This window comes from Pituophis catenifer, unplaced genomic scaffold (genome assembly GCF_029215685.1).
Source record: "Pituophis catenifer annectens isolate HBS135680 unplaced genomic scaffold, rPitCat1.0.hap2 SCAF_10, whole genome shotgun sequence".
Classification (NCBI taxonomy): Eukaryota; Metazoa; Chordata; class Lepidosauria; order Squamata; family Colubridae; genus Pituophis; species Pituophis catenifer.
Genome location: NW_027256890.1, coordinates 9,208,667 through 9,224,378, shown reverse-complemented (window position 1 = coordinate 9,224,378; position 15,712 = coordinate 9,208,667). Strand labels below are relative to the sequence as shown.

At 42.7% G+C, this 15,712-nt stretch overlaps 2 protein-coding genes across 3 annotated transcripts; one reads left to right on the top strand and one right to left on the bottom strand.

Annotated features, from left to right (window-relative positions):
• The first annotated feature begins 2,728 nt into the window (after positions 1 to 2,728).
• On the top strand, positions 2,729 to 8,276 carry MRPL40 (mitochondrial ribosomal protein L40). 2 transcript variants are annotated; one of them, XM_070950545.1, is made up of 4 exons: positions 2,729 to 2,811; positions 4,344 to 4,427; positions 5,367 to 5,525; positions 6,582 to 8,276. In XM_070950545.1, the coding sequence occupies exons 1-4, from the start codon at positions 2,753 to 2,755 to the stop codon at positions 6,889 to 6,891; spliced, it is 612 nt and encodes a 203-aa protein (XP_070806646.1). In that variant the 5' UTR covers positions 2,729 to 2,752; the 3' UTR covers positions 6,892 to 8,276. The 2 variants fall into 2 exon arrangements, with proteins under 2 accessions (XP_070806646.1, XP_070806647.1); XM_070950546.1 differs by lacking the exon at positions 4,344 to 4,427 and having other exon boundaries at positions 2,739 to 2,811.
• Positions 8,277 to 9,489: 1,213 nt separating this feature from the next.
• CUNH22orf39 (chromosome unknown C22orf39 homolog) lies at positions 9,490 to 14,377 on the bottom strand. Its single transcript, XM_070951030.1, has 3 exons — positions 14,311 to 14,377; positions 12,033 to 12,200; positions 9,490 to 9,917 (listed from the first exon to the last, which is right to left on the bottom strand). Exons 1-3 carry the CDS (start codon positions 14,335 to 14,337, stop codon positions 9,792 to 9,794), a joined length of 321 nt encoding a protein of 106 aa, XP_070807131.1. The 5' UTR covers positions 14,338 to 14,377; the 3' UTR covers positions 9,490 to 9,791.
• Between the last annotated feature and the right edge of the window lie 1,335 nt (positions 14,378 to 15,712).

The following is a 15,712-nucleotide window of genomic DNA, read 5'->3' as shown; positions in this document are numbered from 1 at the left end:
TCCCCGGCAACGCCGGAAGTCAGCGGAGGGCAACGACCCAAGCGGCCCGGCGGGAAACAAGGGACGACGCCCAGAGAGGCCGGCCGGGTGGCGCGGCGGGGGGCTTCCCGGGAGGGCCCCGGGAAAGGCGAGGGCCCCGGTTCGCCGAGCCCGTCAGGGAAACCCGGGGTCCCCGGAGAAAAAGGAAGCGGCGGGGTAGAAAGAGGCTCGGAGGCGGCTCAGAGGCCCGGGCGGTCGGCATGGCTAAGGCGAGGGGGCTGGGAGGAGAGGAGAGACAAGAGGGGCGGCCCTGTCAGGCGGCGGGAAACTACAGCTCCCGGGAGCCTCGGCTATGGCGGCTGGGGCTTGAGGCATGCTGGGAGGTGTAGTTCAGCGGGAGGCGACGGGGAGCGAGGCAGAGAGCGAGAGGGGGGTGACGTCATGAGCGTCCCTGCAAGTCCCCCGGTCTGATTGATTTGGAGAATGGAATAGGAATAGAACTAGAATTAGAATTAGAATAGAATAAAGAATAGGATAGGATAGGATAGGATAGGATAGGATAGGATAGGATAGGATATAGAATAGAATAGAATAGAATAGAATAGAATAGAATAGAATAGAATAGAATAGAATAGAATAGAATAGAATAGAATAGAATAGAATAGAATAGAATATAGAATATAGAATAGAATAAAGAATAGAATAGAATATAGAATATAGAATATAGAATATAGAATGGAATAGAATATAGAATAGAATAGAATATAGAATATAGAATAAAGAATAGAATAGAATATAGAATAGAATAGAATAGAATATAGAATACAGAATAGAATAAAGAATAGAATAGAATAATAGAATAGAACAGAACAGAATAGAATAGAATAGGATAGAATAGTATTAGGATAGGATAGGACAGGATTAGAATAGGATAGGGTAGAATAGAATAAGATTAGGATAGGATAGGATAGGATAGGATAGGATAGGATAGGATAGGATAGGATAGGATAGGATAGGATAAAATAGACAATAGAATATAATAGAATTCAATAGAATAGAATTCAATAGAATAGAATAAATAAAATTCAATAGAATAGAGAATAGAATAAGATTAGAAGTAGAATAGAATTAGAATAGAATAGAATAGCATAGAATAGAATAAGATTAGGATAGGATAGGACAGAATAGAATAGAAATAGAATATAATAGAATTCAATAGAATAGAATAGAGAATAGAATTCAATAGAATAGAGAATAGAGTAAGATTAGAAGTAGAATAGGATAGGAATAGAATATAAACTTTATTGTCACTTTAAATGTACACTAATCAGCATACATTAAAATGAAATTTTGTTGCATTCAGCCCTTTAAAAGAGAACCATTACGCATATAGCCCCATGTACACATATTCAGGGTATACAAATATTATTTATTAATATATTTTTTCTATTGTATTTATATACTTTATTAAAATATATTTTAAAATACATTAAAATGTATTTACCTATTTTACCATTCAGGTAGTTCTCCACTCATAAGTTCATTTAGTGACCGTTTGAAGTTACAACGGCACTGAAAAATATGACTTACGACTGTTTTTCACACCTACGACTGTTACCGCATCACCTTGGTCACGTGGTCAAAATTCAGATGCCTGGCAGCTGGCTCATATTTATGACCGTTGAAGCATCTCTGGGTCATGTGATCCCCTTTTGCGACCTTCTGACAAGAAAAGTCAAGGGTGGAGCCCGATTCATTTAACAATTGCGTCACTAACTGCAGTGATTCGCTTAACAACTGTGGCAAGAAAAGTCAAAACTCAACAAATATCCCACGTAACAACAGAAATGTTGGGCTCAATTGTGCTCATGGACTACCTATATTAGATAGATAGATAGATAGATAGATAGATAGATAGATAGATAGATAGACAGATAGATATGTGTATATATATATATATGTGTGTATATATATGTATATGTATATATATGCGTGTGTTTATGCCCGTATAGGCCTTACCAGCCACCTGTGGACACATCGTGGACAGCCCACAACCTGTTAGATGTCATCCTCTTCGAACACGATTGCTGCCTGCAATTACTGCAAGTTCAAATCTCACCAGGCTCAAGGTTGACTCAGCCTTCCATGCTCTCGAGGTAGGTAAAATGAGGACCCGAATTGTGGGGGCAATAAGCTGACTTTGTATAAAAAGGAACACCGCTTAGGGGGCCCCAAAAGCTCTACTAAGCAGGTATATACAAAAGTATGAAGGCTATTGCTTAACGCATTGTAAGCCGCCCTGAGTCTCCGGAGAAGGGCGGCATATAAATCGAACCAATAAATAAATAGATAAATAAATTTATATTATGTATAATATAGGTAGTCGACGAGCACAGTTCAAATATTATTAAAATAAAAACATTCATTATAATTTATTGGCCGCCCAATAAATTATATCTTACCATAGTCCAATTCTGGGCAGCTTTATAAATTCATAAAGGGTTTTTTTTGTTGTTGTTGTTTATATGTTCTGTTTATACTTTTCTTATTTATTTATTTACACCACCCATCTCACCTTGCAACCCACAAAGCAATGAGAGAAAACATTCAAAATAATAAATATTAACTTTCAAATTGAGACACACAGAGGGGGGGGGGGGTTGCGCGCGCAGCTTTTCCGGAACTTCCCGACGAGCCTGCGGAAGCGGGAGAGCAGCAATCAGAGTCGGACTGCGGTCCGTCGCTGAAGCGGTCCTCCATCAGGAACGGAACCATGTGGGCTGGTGGTGCGTTAAACCTCCTCGGGAGCCGGACGGGAGGCGTTTTATTTCGGTAGGCGGCCAAAAGGGGGTCCTGGGTGGGGGTCTTTTCGCCCCTTCAGCTGCTTCCAGCGGCGACCAGCGCATTCTTAGGGTGGATTTAGGGGAAGCAAGCCTCGCCCTTGGGGACGCCCCGCATCAGCCCCTCCACGAAAACCTACCATACAGCAGAAGAATAACAACAGTTGGAAGGGACCTTGGAGGTCATCTAGACCAACCCCCCCCCCCGCTCAAGCAGTTGACCCTTATTCCATTTCAGACCAAGGGCTGTTCAGTCTCTTCTCTAAAAAAAAATTCCAGTGATGGGTCACCCACCATTTATTATAATTTATAGAACATCGAATAAGGTTGGAAGGGACCTTGGAGGTCATCTAGTCCAACCCCCCTTCTCAAGCAGTTTTTTATTTATTTATTTATTTATTTTTTATTTATTTTTTTAATTTGATTTATATGCCGCCCTTCTCTGGAGACTCAGGGCGTCTTACAATGCGTTAAGCAATAGCCTTCATACTTTTGTATATTTATACAAAGTCAGCTTATTGCCCCCACAATTTCACCTCATTTCACCTACCTTAGAAAGGATGGAAGGCTGAGTCAACCTTGAGCCTTGGAGAGATTCGAACCAGCAGAAATTGCAGGCAGCTGTGTTAATAACAGGGTGCACTAAACCCCTATTCCATTTATTGATTGATTGATTGATTGATGGATTGATTTGTCGCATTTCTATGCTGCGCAACTCCCTAGGGACTCTTTATTTCAGACAAAGGGCTGCCCAATCTCTTAAAAGACATCCAGGGATGGGTCATCCAAAATTTATCATAATTTATAGAACATCGAATAAGGTTGGATGGGACCTTAGAGGTCATCTAGTCCAACCCCCTGCTCAAGCAGTTGACCCCTATTCCATTTATTTGTTTGTTTGTTTGTTTGTCAAATTTCTATGCCGCCCAACTCCCTAGGGACTCTTATTTCAGACAAAGGGCTGCCCAATCTCTTAAAAGACGTCCAGGGTCATCCAAAACTTATCATAATTTATAGAACATCGAATAAGGTTGGATGGGACCTTGGAGGTCTTCTAGCCCACCCACCCCTGCTCAAGCAGGAGACCCCTATTCCATTTCAGACAAAGGGCTGCCCAATCTCTTAAAAGAAAGACATCCAGGGATGGGTCATCCAAAATTTATCATAATTTATAGAACATCGAATAAGGTTGGATGGGACCTTGGAGGTCTTCTAGTCCAACCCCCTGCTCAAGCAGGAGATCTTATCCCATTCCAGACAAATGGCTGCCAGTCTCCTCTTTAAAAACAACTTCCAGTGATGGAGCATCCACAACTTCTGGAGGCAAGTCATTCTATTGATTAATTGTTCTAAGTGTCAGGAAATTTCTTTAGTCCTAGGTTTGATCTCTCCTTGATAAGCTTCCATCTATTATTTCTATTCATTTGTATCCTGCCCTTATTGCTTTTACAAATAACTCATGATGGCAGACACCTTCCTTCTAATTTGTCTGCAACCCTGGATTGACATTATATACACTTTTAGTTCTCAGTTAATCTGGAATGGACAACTTCGCGCGAACCACTGGCAGTCTTCCCTCTTGGAACTGAGAACAGCTCTGCCCATGAGGTAAAGTAAAGCCCAAATTTTATTTGATCCTTTCCACCTTATAATATAGGAAGTACTATAAAATTTATTCTTTCCCTTACCTTATCTGAGAAATGTTGGAATCTTGTGGTTAGGTTCTCCATTCTCTCATTTTATCATCCAAGAACTGAACAAGGTTAACTTTGGTAGACAGTGAATGAGCCAAGATCATTCCTGGATGAATAGTGATTTAAATCTTTATCATATTAATTACTTCTGAACATTTCACATGTGTTTTGCCATCTGTTGAAACCTAGATAAAAAAGTGATAGCTTTCTTGGTTTAGTCCTGAGTGAGGTCAGCCAGGCTCTTTACAATTCATATACATGTTTTAAAAAAAGTAATTTGACTGGGAGAATCCATTAAATGTTCTGGAGTGAGGAACTTGGCTTGCTTTTCCAAGTTCGCATTTCAAATTTATCCAATACACTCAAGTAACTAATAAATATGACTGCAATTTATTTTTTGCTTATGCAGGAAAAAGTGCTGCTGAATCCAATAGGATTTACATTTGAGTAAGCACATATATATCCCAATACCCACACCCACACATATAAGTGTAGTCTCAACTTCTGACCATAATGGAGCCTGGAAATCTGTCTTACGTGACCGACTCAATTTTACAATTATTTTGTGGTGGTTGTTAAACAAACACTATGATTGTAATGTAAATGTGCCAGTTGTTAAATGAATCCATTCCTATGGGTATTTTTTTTTTTGTTTTTGCTATTAAACTGGCCCAAAAGGCTATGAAATAGCAAAAAAATGTTATAAATCAGTCACAGGACTGCACAATGCTACAACTGTCTGTGATTTTGAGATTTTTTTTTTTTTGCATTGAAGTCCTCCTGAGAAGGTGAAATAGCATCCTATAAAATTCAAGCGACGACTGATATTTTATTTATTCCCCCCCTCCATTAGAGCAGAGCCCCCGAGGAAGAAGAAAAGGATAGATCCGAAGAGGGACTTCGCTCTAAGAGAACGGCTGAAAAAGAAAATCAGAAAATTGGAAAGAGCAGCTCAAGAGTTGGTTCCTATTGAAGACTTCATCATCCCGTTCAGATTCATGGATGAAAAAAGGTAATGGAACACTGGGCAGGTGGGATCACTGCGGATCGTTACCGCAATTTAAAAAAAAAATTATTTAGCATGTTCATTCGTGCCGGTTGGGGAATTTGGAGAGTTGATGTCTCCAAGTGGCTGAGATTGAGAAACCCAGAGGGTATACCATCATAAATATGAGTTACTTTGTCAGGCATCTGAATTTTGATCATGTGCCCATGGGGACGCTGCAACGGTCATTAAGTGTGACAACTGATTATGAGTCACTTTTTTCAGTGCCGTTGTAACTTTGGTGACTAAACAAATTGCTGTAAGTCGAGGACAACTGTTCTGACCAAGACTTCCTGAGATAGTAACAATCACACCCTTAGTCCCAAAAAACCTCTTTTTATTTCAACGGCAGTGAATTATGTTCATTCACAGCCCGTAATGAGTCCCAAGCAGTTTGTGAATAGTCCGACAGAAGTCTGCCACAGACTTTCGGGATAAGGCTGATAAGCACCGACCTTTATCTCCCTTGAAACGCTGCCAAAGACCTAATTGCCAATTAGCTTTGCAAGGCCAAACAGAGCACAGAGTCAAAACGGAGCTTCAGAGTTTAAACCGACCAGCACGAACAAAGTTGCTTCCTGCAAAGGCTCATGTCCCTTTGCTCCATCTTTATGTCTTATGGGAGGGGCCAATCATCTCCAAGCCTTACTCCCGAGACGCCCCTTTTGTCTTAACTGTTCTTGCTTTCTGGCAGCTCTGCATATGCGCGCACTGGGAATAGGGTCCCCCTGTTCCTCTGCCATGCTGACGTCAGACTCTGGAAGCTCCGGAGTCAGCACATAACTCCCAGATGGCCCTGGCTCCCTCTCTGCCTCCAACACAGAGCCCTCGTCTGAGCCTTCCCCAGACTCCAGGACTGCCCCATGTTCCTCCCCAGCCTCCTCACTGTCTGACTCTGCTGCCAGCTCCGCAGGCTGCCGATGGACTACAACAACAATCTATATGAAACTACAAAAAGAACTCGGTTTAGAAAAATCTCCCATGTGTCTTTTTTTTTTAATTTGCGGCCTGTTTTGCTCACAGGGTCCGAGAGCTTACACCGCCCTCCCTTGAAGAAAGCGAAAAACGAGCTAAACTTTTGAAACAGTGGGCCGCCTATAAGCAACGACAGGACAAGGCCGAGATGGACACCATAAAAACTCTCGTCGCCGCTCAAGAACAGGCTTTAAGGGAATTGCGCCTGGAGTCGGAAGAGCTGTATCAGGCAGCCATTCTGCGGGATGATGGCTTGTTCCCTTTCGACAGGGAAGAACCCCTGCACACTCCCCCTCAGGCTATGTACGAAGCCCCTGAAGGAAAATGCAACGATCTCACGAAAACATATACATATTGATTTGGGTTGTGGGAAAAGCAATACCATCAGCAAGCATAAACATGCTCCATTATGTTCTACCTGACCATTGCTTAGATCTCAATCACCAGTAGCTGTTTGATAAACTTACCATTGACACACATACCATATTTTTCGGAGTATAAGACACACTTTTCCCCCACCAAGAGATTGAAAATTTGGGTGCGTCTTATACACCGAATGTAGCCCCGCCCACCCGCTGGCCCCCACCCTTTGGCCTCTGCCTCCTAGCAATTTGCCTTACAGCAAACAGCAAGTTTCAGTTTCAGCACAGCCTGATTAGCACAAGCAGCTGATTGTCGGTTGAATCGGTCTCCTGACCATCAGCTGTTTCAGGCTGCAGGGATTGCCACTGCTGTCTCCATGGGCCTCCTCTGTTTGCTGTTTGCTGCAAGGAGGCAAATTGCTGGGAGGCAGATATTTTTTTCTTGTGCCAATCAGCCTGTGCTGAAAATGAAACTGAAACAGGCTGTTTGCTGCAAGGAGGCAAATTGCTGGGAGGCAGATTTTTTTTTCTTGTGCCAATCAGCCTGTGCTGAAAATGAAACTGAAACAGGCTGTTTGATGCAAGGAGGCAAATTGCTGGGAGGCAGAGGCAGATTTTTTTTCTTGTTTTCCTCCCCAAAAAAGGTAGGTGCGTCTTATAGTCCGGAGCATGTTATACTCTGAAAAATACGGTAGATCATACAAGAGTCAGGGGGGGAAAAGCTTTGAATGCTGACTCTTTAAAATAGTTTAATGTCCTACATGCTCCAATGTTTGGGTGGCCACACACATATATTCAATAAATAAAATCTTGTGAGATACCTATGAGCCAATTGGAAAAGATTAATTTTCTTGGGGGATTGAAAATGCAATGTATCCGAAGCTCCATCCTAACTAGTCTGAGCTGATTCTTAAGATATTAAGATTCTTAAGATATTAACATTTTTAAAATATTAAGATAGGGAAGACATGATAGCAGTGTTCCAATATCTCAGGGGCTCAAGGACTCAAGCTATTCTCCAAAGCACCTGAGGGCAGGACAAGAAGCAACGGGTGGAAACTAATCAAGGAGAGAAGCAACCTAGAACTAAGGAGAAATTTCCTGACAGAACAATTAATCAGTGGAACAACTTGCCACCAGAAGTTGTGAATGCCCCAACACTGAAAGATTTTAAGATGTTGGTTAACCATTTGTCTAAAGTGATGTAGGGTTTCCTGCCTGGATAGGGGGTTGGACTAGAAGACCTCCATGGTCCCTTCCAACTCTTATTCTATTCTATTCTATATTAATAGTGGGTGCAATTAATGTATTGATCAGCGTTTTGTAGAAATTCCACTTTTTGCTACTCTTCTGGAAGTTGAATAAATTATACTTGCCAATCGTTTAAAGTAGTTTTGCCCAACAGAGTGCTGATGAAAAGCTATTTTATACAGGGTAGTCCTCGACGTATGACCACAATTCAGCCCAAAATTTCCATTGCCAAGACAGTCGTTAAGTGAGTTTTGCCCCATTTTAACACTGTCGTTAGGTAATTGCTGCGGTTTGTTAAGCTAGTAACAGGGTTGTTAAGGGAAGCTGGCTTCCCCATTGACTTTGCTTGTTAGATGGTCACCAAAGGAGATTCTGCAACAGACATAGATCCATGCCAGTTGCCAAGCATCCAAATTTTGATCACATGACCATGGGGAATGGGGATGCTGCAATATCCCTGAGTCTGAAAAATAGTCAGTCCTAAGTCACTTTTTTCAGTGCCAATGTAACTTTGGTCACTAAATGAACTGTTATAAGTCGAGGACTACCTGTACATCTGGACCGTGGAATTGAACAGAACAGAATTGCCAGTTCTCCAAACATCCAGGTTCTTGCTGAGTTCACACATCCTGTTAAGCCATAATGTATTGGTTTTTGGGGGAGGGTTATTAGGTTTATTAGTAGGGACGGGGTGGCTCAGTGGTTAAGACGCTGAACTTGTCGATCGAAAGGTCGGCAGTTCAGCGGTTCGAATCCCTAGTGCTGCGTAACGGTGAGAGCTCCTGTGACTTGTTCCAGCTTCTGCCAACCTAGCAGTTGGAAAGCATGTAAAAAATGCGAATAGAAAAATAGGGACCACCTTTGGTGGGAAGGTAACAGCGTTCCGTGTGCCTTTGGCGTTGAGTCATGCCGACCACATGACCACGGAGACGTCTTCGGACAGCGCTGGCTCTTCGGCTTTGAAACGGAGGTGAGCACCACCCCCTAGTGTCAGGAACCACTAGCACATATGTGCGAGGGGAACCTTTACCTTTTTAGGTTTATATAAACACAACCTTGTGGTTTGTAAAGGATGTTTTAAGCCGGACTTGAATCATCATCCTCTTTTAACGCCTTTAATGCCTTGCAGGGTAGAGTCTCGGCAACTGAATGGAGCTGAGAGTGTTTACTGGCCAGATGCCTTTCCTGTCTCCAATGCAGAGTTATATTCAGCAGATATATTCTCATTGTGCCCAGAGAGAAATATATGCCTTTACCTAGGATCGAACTCACAGCCTCCTGATTGTGAGGCGAGAGCGCCATCTCTAGGCCACCACACTACTCTTAAACCAGACCTGAAGGTTGCATACAAATAAAATAATTTTTCAGTTGTCCCTTTATTACCCAGTAGAGGTATTTTTATAGCTAATTTGCAACAAAGGCAGAACTTGTAAACAGCAAAACATATCCTTTGCAACGATCGTCCTTTGAAACTTTGCCCTGACTTAGGAGAAGAATTCAGAGCAGCTATTTACAGAAAAAAATAAATCTGACACACTTAAACCCAAGTTTAGCCAGGTGGGAGCACAGATTTATGACGGGAAAATCCCTATATTCAGGATTAAAGAGTTTTATGAGGTCCCACTAGGATATTTGGAGAGCTTCATCATTTGAAGTTTTCTTCCTCAATGGGTGAATTCCATTCAGGTGGAGGGCTTTTTCTCATCTTCCATACTGGGGAATGTTTCTGTTTCTTGGCCATCCGTTCACGCTCACTGTTACACAGCTCCTCCTGCAACAGATCAAAGCTCTTATTAATAATATCCCAAGACTCGGTACACACCGTGCTTTTCAGAGTCTGTAGGGTCCTTGGTGCTCTCTGAGCTTGGTTGTCTTCTTGCAAACGTTTCGTGAGCCAAACTAGGGCAACATCATCAGTAGCAAACCCCACTCCCTGCTAGTACTGATGGTGATACCTAGTTTGGTAATGAAATGTCTGCCAGAAAAGAACCAAGTTCAGGGAGCACCAAAGACTACTCATTACAAACATGAGCTCCTTCCTTCTTTCCTTTCCTTTCCTTTCCTTTCCTTTCCTTTCCTTTCCTTTCCTTCTTTCCTTCCCTTCCTTCCTTCCTTCCATCCACCCATCCATCCATTGTGCACAGTAGTTAGAATGCAGTATTTGCAGGCTAATTCTGCCCACAGCCAGGAGTTCGATTCCTCGCATCCTGGACATAAACTGCTTCAACTCCTCAAAACGATGCTCTAGGGCACTGCACACCAGAACAATAGACACAAGGACAGTTTTTTTCCCGAACGCCATCACTCTGCTAAACAAATAATTCCCTCAACACTGTCAAACTATTTACTAAGTCTGCATTACTATTAATCTTCTCATCATTCCTATTACCCATCTCTTCCCACTTATGACTGTACGACTGTAACCTTGTTGCTGGTATCCTTAAGATTTATATTGACTGTTTCCCAATATGATTTGATTGCTTACTTGTTCCCTATGACTATCATTGAGTGTTGTACCTTATGATTCTTGACGAATGTATCTTTTATGTACACCGAGAGCCTAAGCACCAAGACAAATTCCTTGTGGGTCCAATCACACTTGGCCAATAAAGAATTCTATTCTATTCTGACTGGTTCAAGGTTGACTCAGCCTTCCATCCTTCCGAGGTCGATAAAATGAGGACCCAGATTCTTACAGGCAAGAGGCTGACTCCGTAAACCGCTTAAGAGAGGGCTGGGAAGCACTGTGAAGCGGTATATAAGTCTAAGTGCAGTTGCTCTCTTGATTGATAAAATCAATTTTGGGTCACATCTACAATATCTCTTTATAGAAAACAACATTTTTGGTTGTTTTGCAAAGGGTTCTACCCTGTTTCCCCGAAAATAAGACATCCCCTGATAATAAGCCCAATTGGGCTTTTGAGCGCATGCGCTAAAGTAAGCCTCCCCCCCGAAAGTAAGCCCTCCCCAAAAATATTTAAACGCAGAGCTGGAAATCAGGTAAGACGGCAAGAGGAGCCCCATCTTGCTCCATGCGCCCCAAAATATTAAGACCTTCCCAAAAATAAGGCCAAGCACTTATTTCGGGGTTCAAAAAATATAAGACAGGGTCTTATTTTTGGGGAAACATGGTATAATTACATAGAGCCAGTTTGGTGTAGTGGTTAAGTCACCAGGCTCAAAACCGGGCGACCCCGAGTTCTAATCTGGCTTGGGCTTGGGCCAGTCCCTCTTTCTCAGCCCCGGAAAGGAAGCAATGGAAACCACTGCTGAAAAACCTTACCAAGAAAACTGCAGTTGGACACAACTGAATGGAAGAGGGGGAGGGAAAATTTAGCCGTTCCTGCCGCTAATCAACCAATTCATGAGGTAAAGAAATGTCTCTTTCTGTTCTATTTTTTTATATTTTTTAATTTATTTCGTATGGCGTAGCAAAACGCAGCCTAGTGCATAAAATTCACAGAAACCACACCTAAAATGGGCTATCAAAATACAAAACTGAAGTGCGCAGTGGTTAGAGTGCAGTACTGCAGCTACTTCAGCTGACTGCTAGTTCAGCAGATCAGCGGATCAAATCTCACCGGCTCAAGGCTGATTCAGCCTTCCATCCTTCCGAGGTGGGTAAAATGAGGACCCAGATTGTTGGGGGCAATATGCTCTTTAGTATACTGTCTTTGGTGTAAGCCGCCCAGAGTCCTCGGAGGGTGGGGGGCATAGAAATATGACAAATAAATAAATAAATAAATAAATAAATAAATAAATAAAACCCCAGAGCAGTGAATTATTTGAAAAACACCACTGTACGAAACGATGAATAAACGCAGGAGTAAAATTATACTTCTGTAACTTTCATCTTCCAGATCCCTCGCCGGATCCCATACTGTACCTTGGCCGCCGCGCTTTTGTTTCTCTCCCATTCTTTGCAATTTTTGTAATCCTTTTTCCACTGTGCACAAGATGGCGTCTCCCCGTAAGTGTAATAATGATGGTATAGATTACGGATACTCCGGCACAGCTTCCATTCAGACCAGTAATCTGTACAGGCTCGGGGTGGCTGTCGGACACAAAGCACAAACACACCGGGAGATGAGATGCTGCCTAGGGAATGATTAGATAATGGACAGCATAGCCCTCAGCTTCCTAATGGGTGGAGAGAGAGACTCAAGAAGGGATCCTCCCTAGTTTCTCGGGATATAAAGGAGGCAGCTATAATGGTAGGTGGGAAAACCTTGGGAGTTGGGGCAGAAAAGGAGAGGAGAAGCTGCCTAGGGAGCAGTCTAATAAGAGATGGCATAGCCCAGAGCTGCATAATGGGTGGAGCAATAGAATCAGAAGGGACCCTCCCTAGTTTCTTTGACTGTAAGGGAGAGGGCTGTAAATGGTATGTGGGAAGGACTTTGGGAGACAGGGGGAAGAGGAGATGCCAAGGGAACGGTCAGATAAGGGACTGCTTATCCAGCAGCTGGACAATGAATAGGACAAGAGACTCAAAAGGGACCCTCCCTAGTTTCTTGGGATGTAAAGGATATGGCTGTAATGCTATTTGGGAAAAACCTTGGGAGACAGGGAGATGAGATGCTGCCTAGGGAATGTTTAGATAATGAACAGCATAGGCCTCAGCTTCCTAATGGGTGGAGAAAGAGAATCAGAAAGGACCCTCCCTAGTTCCTTTGGCTGTAAAGTAGAGGGCTGTAAATGGTATGTGGGAAAGACTTTGGGAGACAGAGAGAAGAGATGCCAGTAAGTGAATGCTTACCCCACAGCTGGACAGTGGGTGGGGCAAGAGGCTCAGAAGGGACCCTCCCTAGTTTCTCAAGTTGTAAAAGAGGATGCGGGGGAGGGAAATATACAGGTAGTCCTTGACTTACAACGGGACTACAAAAAGTGACGACTGTTTTTCACACAAGACCCTTGGCAGCATCTCCCTATGGTCACATCATCAAAATTCAGATGCTCAGCAACTGATTCATATTTATGACGGTTGCGGTATCCCAGAGTCGCATGATTCCCCTTCGGCGACCTTTTGACAAGCCAGATTCATTTAACCATGTTACTAACTTAACAACCTCAGGAATTCCTTTAACAACCATGGCAAGAAAGGTCGTAAAAGATTACAAAAAGTCACTTAACCAATGTTTCGCTTAGCGACAGAAACATTTGGGCTCCATTGTGGCCGTAAGCGGAGGATTACCTATACAAGCAGCTGTCCATTGGCATTGTTTGCAATTGTGCTGAACGACCCACAATCTGAAATTCACCCCGATCAGAAGAAAACTCAAACAGGGCCCACAAAGTAAATTCTGCAACGTGCATATGATGGCTAAATCTAAGGTGCGTTCTTCATTTTTGCTTTCTAACTTTCTCGCTTTTTCTTGACTTCAATTTTTACCCTTTCGGGTCGCACTCACTGGTCTCACCCTATTCTTATTTTTCTCTACGCTTTCCTGCTTTATTTATTGGCATTTATTTATTTATTTGTTTGTTTGTTGTGTCACCCAGAGTCGGTTCAGAGGCAGGCGGCGGCATACAATTTTAAGGAATTATTTATATATTATATCTATTATGCTATTATCACAACAGCAATCGATGTTATGTCTTTAGAACGTGTTCTAGCTATGTAAATACACACGTGTAATATACACTCTATATGACATACAATACCTAATGTACGTATTAATATCAGTAAATATAAATTAATATTTACTTAATGAAACTTATATGCCATCCGTCACACCTGATGCACCCCCCCGCCCACATATTTTATTTTAAATGTAGGATACAAAACATAATAAAAACCATGATGCAGCACATACATTTAGGCTGAAATGCAGAATGTAAAATATTAATAATTCGTGATTATTGTGCAAAATAATGGTTACTCTAAAAAAAATACATCTCCAGCTCTGGAGTTCCTTAAGAGCATCGGAGGGGTTGGAAAGACTGCTTAATCCTGGAGAAAGTCAATCTCGGGCTGCTTTCACACGACCTGCAAACACCCGTGTCCTGCATTCGCACAACCTGCGAACTCCACCCACCCACAGGTACAAACACACACACGGGAAAGGCTTTTCCTTCCTGCTGGCTCAAGGAAGGACCCACCCAATGGCCACTTTTTCCATTATTAGCCACGATTATGGAGCTAATTGTGACCCGGGAAAGCTCACCTGCCAAGATTTCCCTTCAGCGGCCATCGCGTGGTCTCCTTTCCGCTGGGAGAACGACCTGGGAGGGGCGGAGCTTCTGGCCGACCGTCCCCGCCCACCTTTGTCCCAATGGGCGGGGCAAAGCGCCGTTTGGAACTTTACCAGGGACCCCTAAGGGCTACGGTCAATAGCGCACAGTCATCTCTTCCGGTTCTCTTGTTGTAATTGGAAAAGCGGATAGGCGGGTCGAGGCTGGGGGTGGGGAAACTCAAGAGCTACACTCCGCAGCGAATACACATCACGTCCGGTTCCCAGGCGTAAAGGAAAAGTTTCTCCTTGTGTGGGATATATATATAAAACGTACATAGACAAATATATATATATATGTGTGTGTGTGTAATGTAATATATATAATGTAATATATATATTAGATTACTGATTTGTATTCTGCCTTTCATTGTTTTAAAAGTCGAAGCTTTAAACGCTATATATACGTGTGTGTGTGTGTGTGTGTGTGTATGTATGTATGTATATGTATGTATATTAGTGGTGGGTTTCAAATTTTTTTTTACTACCGGTTCTGTGGGTGTGGCTTGGTGGGCGTGGCAGGGGAAGGATACTGTAAAATCTCCATTCCCACCCCACTCCAGAGGAAGGATACTGTAAAATCCACATTTCCTCCCCACTCCAGGGGAAGGATACTGTAAAATCCCCATTCCCTCCCCACTCCAGGGGAAGGCTACTGCAAAATCCCCATTCCCTCCCCACTCCAGGGGAAGGCTACTGCAAAATCCCCATTCCCTCCCCACTCCAGGGGATGGATACTGCAAAATCCCCATTTCCTCCAGATCAGCTGGGATTCGGGAGGCAGAGAATAGATGGGGGTGGGGCCAGACAGAATATTTACTACCGGTTCTCTGAACTACTCAAAATTTCCGCTACTGGTTCTCCAGAACCTGCTGAAACCCACCTCTGAGATATATGTGTGTGTGTGTGTGTGTGTGTGTGTGTGTGTATATATATATATATATATATATATGGAGAGAGAGAGAGAGAGAGAACCGGTTGTTAAATTATTTGAATCCCACTACTGTATATATACATATATACACATATATACACACACACACACACACATATATATGGCGTTTAAATCGACTTTTAAAACAATGAGAGGCGGAATACAAATCAGTAATGTAATTTCGCCAGTCTGATCGTTTTGGAGCAGTATAAGCCTTGTGGCTGTTTGGGAATTGCAGTTGTAGGGTGGGGGCAGGAGGCTCTCATTGGAACTCACAAGTTTAAAAAAAGTTATTGCATTTTTTAATGATTTGGGCCAGTGCGCTATTCGCAATTCATACCCTCGCTCTCTTTAAAGCAAAGCAATTTGACAAAAGAAGGTAATTTGGCCATTGGGAAAAGC

Bases quoted from the DNA above. Each gene is read 5' to 3' on its own strand.
- CUNH22orf39 (XM_070951030.1), bottom strand. From the start codon at position 14,337: ATGGCCGCTGAAGGGAAATCTTGGCAG. The intron at 12,201-14,310 runs GTGAGCTTTCCC...TGTGTCCGACAG, and splicing joins CTGAAGGGAAATCTTGGCAG to CCACCCCGAGCCTGTACAGA. The intron at 9,918-12,032 runs GTACAGTATGGG...GATCTGTTGCAG, and splicing joins ACAAAAGCGCGGCGGCCAAG to GAGGAGCTGTGTAACAGTGA.
- MRPL40 (XM_070950545.1), top strand. From the start codon at position 2,753: ATGTGGGCTGGTGGTGCGTTAAACCTCCTCGGGAGCCGGACGGGAGGC. The intron at 2,812-4,343 runs GTAGGCGGCCAA...ATACACTTTTAG, and splicing joins ACGGGAGGCGTTTTATTTCG to TTCTCAGTTAATCTGGAATG. The intron at 4,428-5,366 runs GTAAAGTAAAGC...CCCCTCCATTAG, and splicing joins AGAACAGCTCTGCCCATGAG to AGCAGAGCCCCCGAGGAAGA.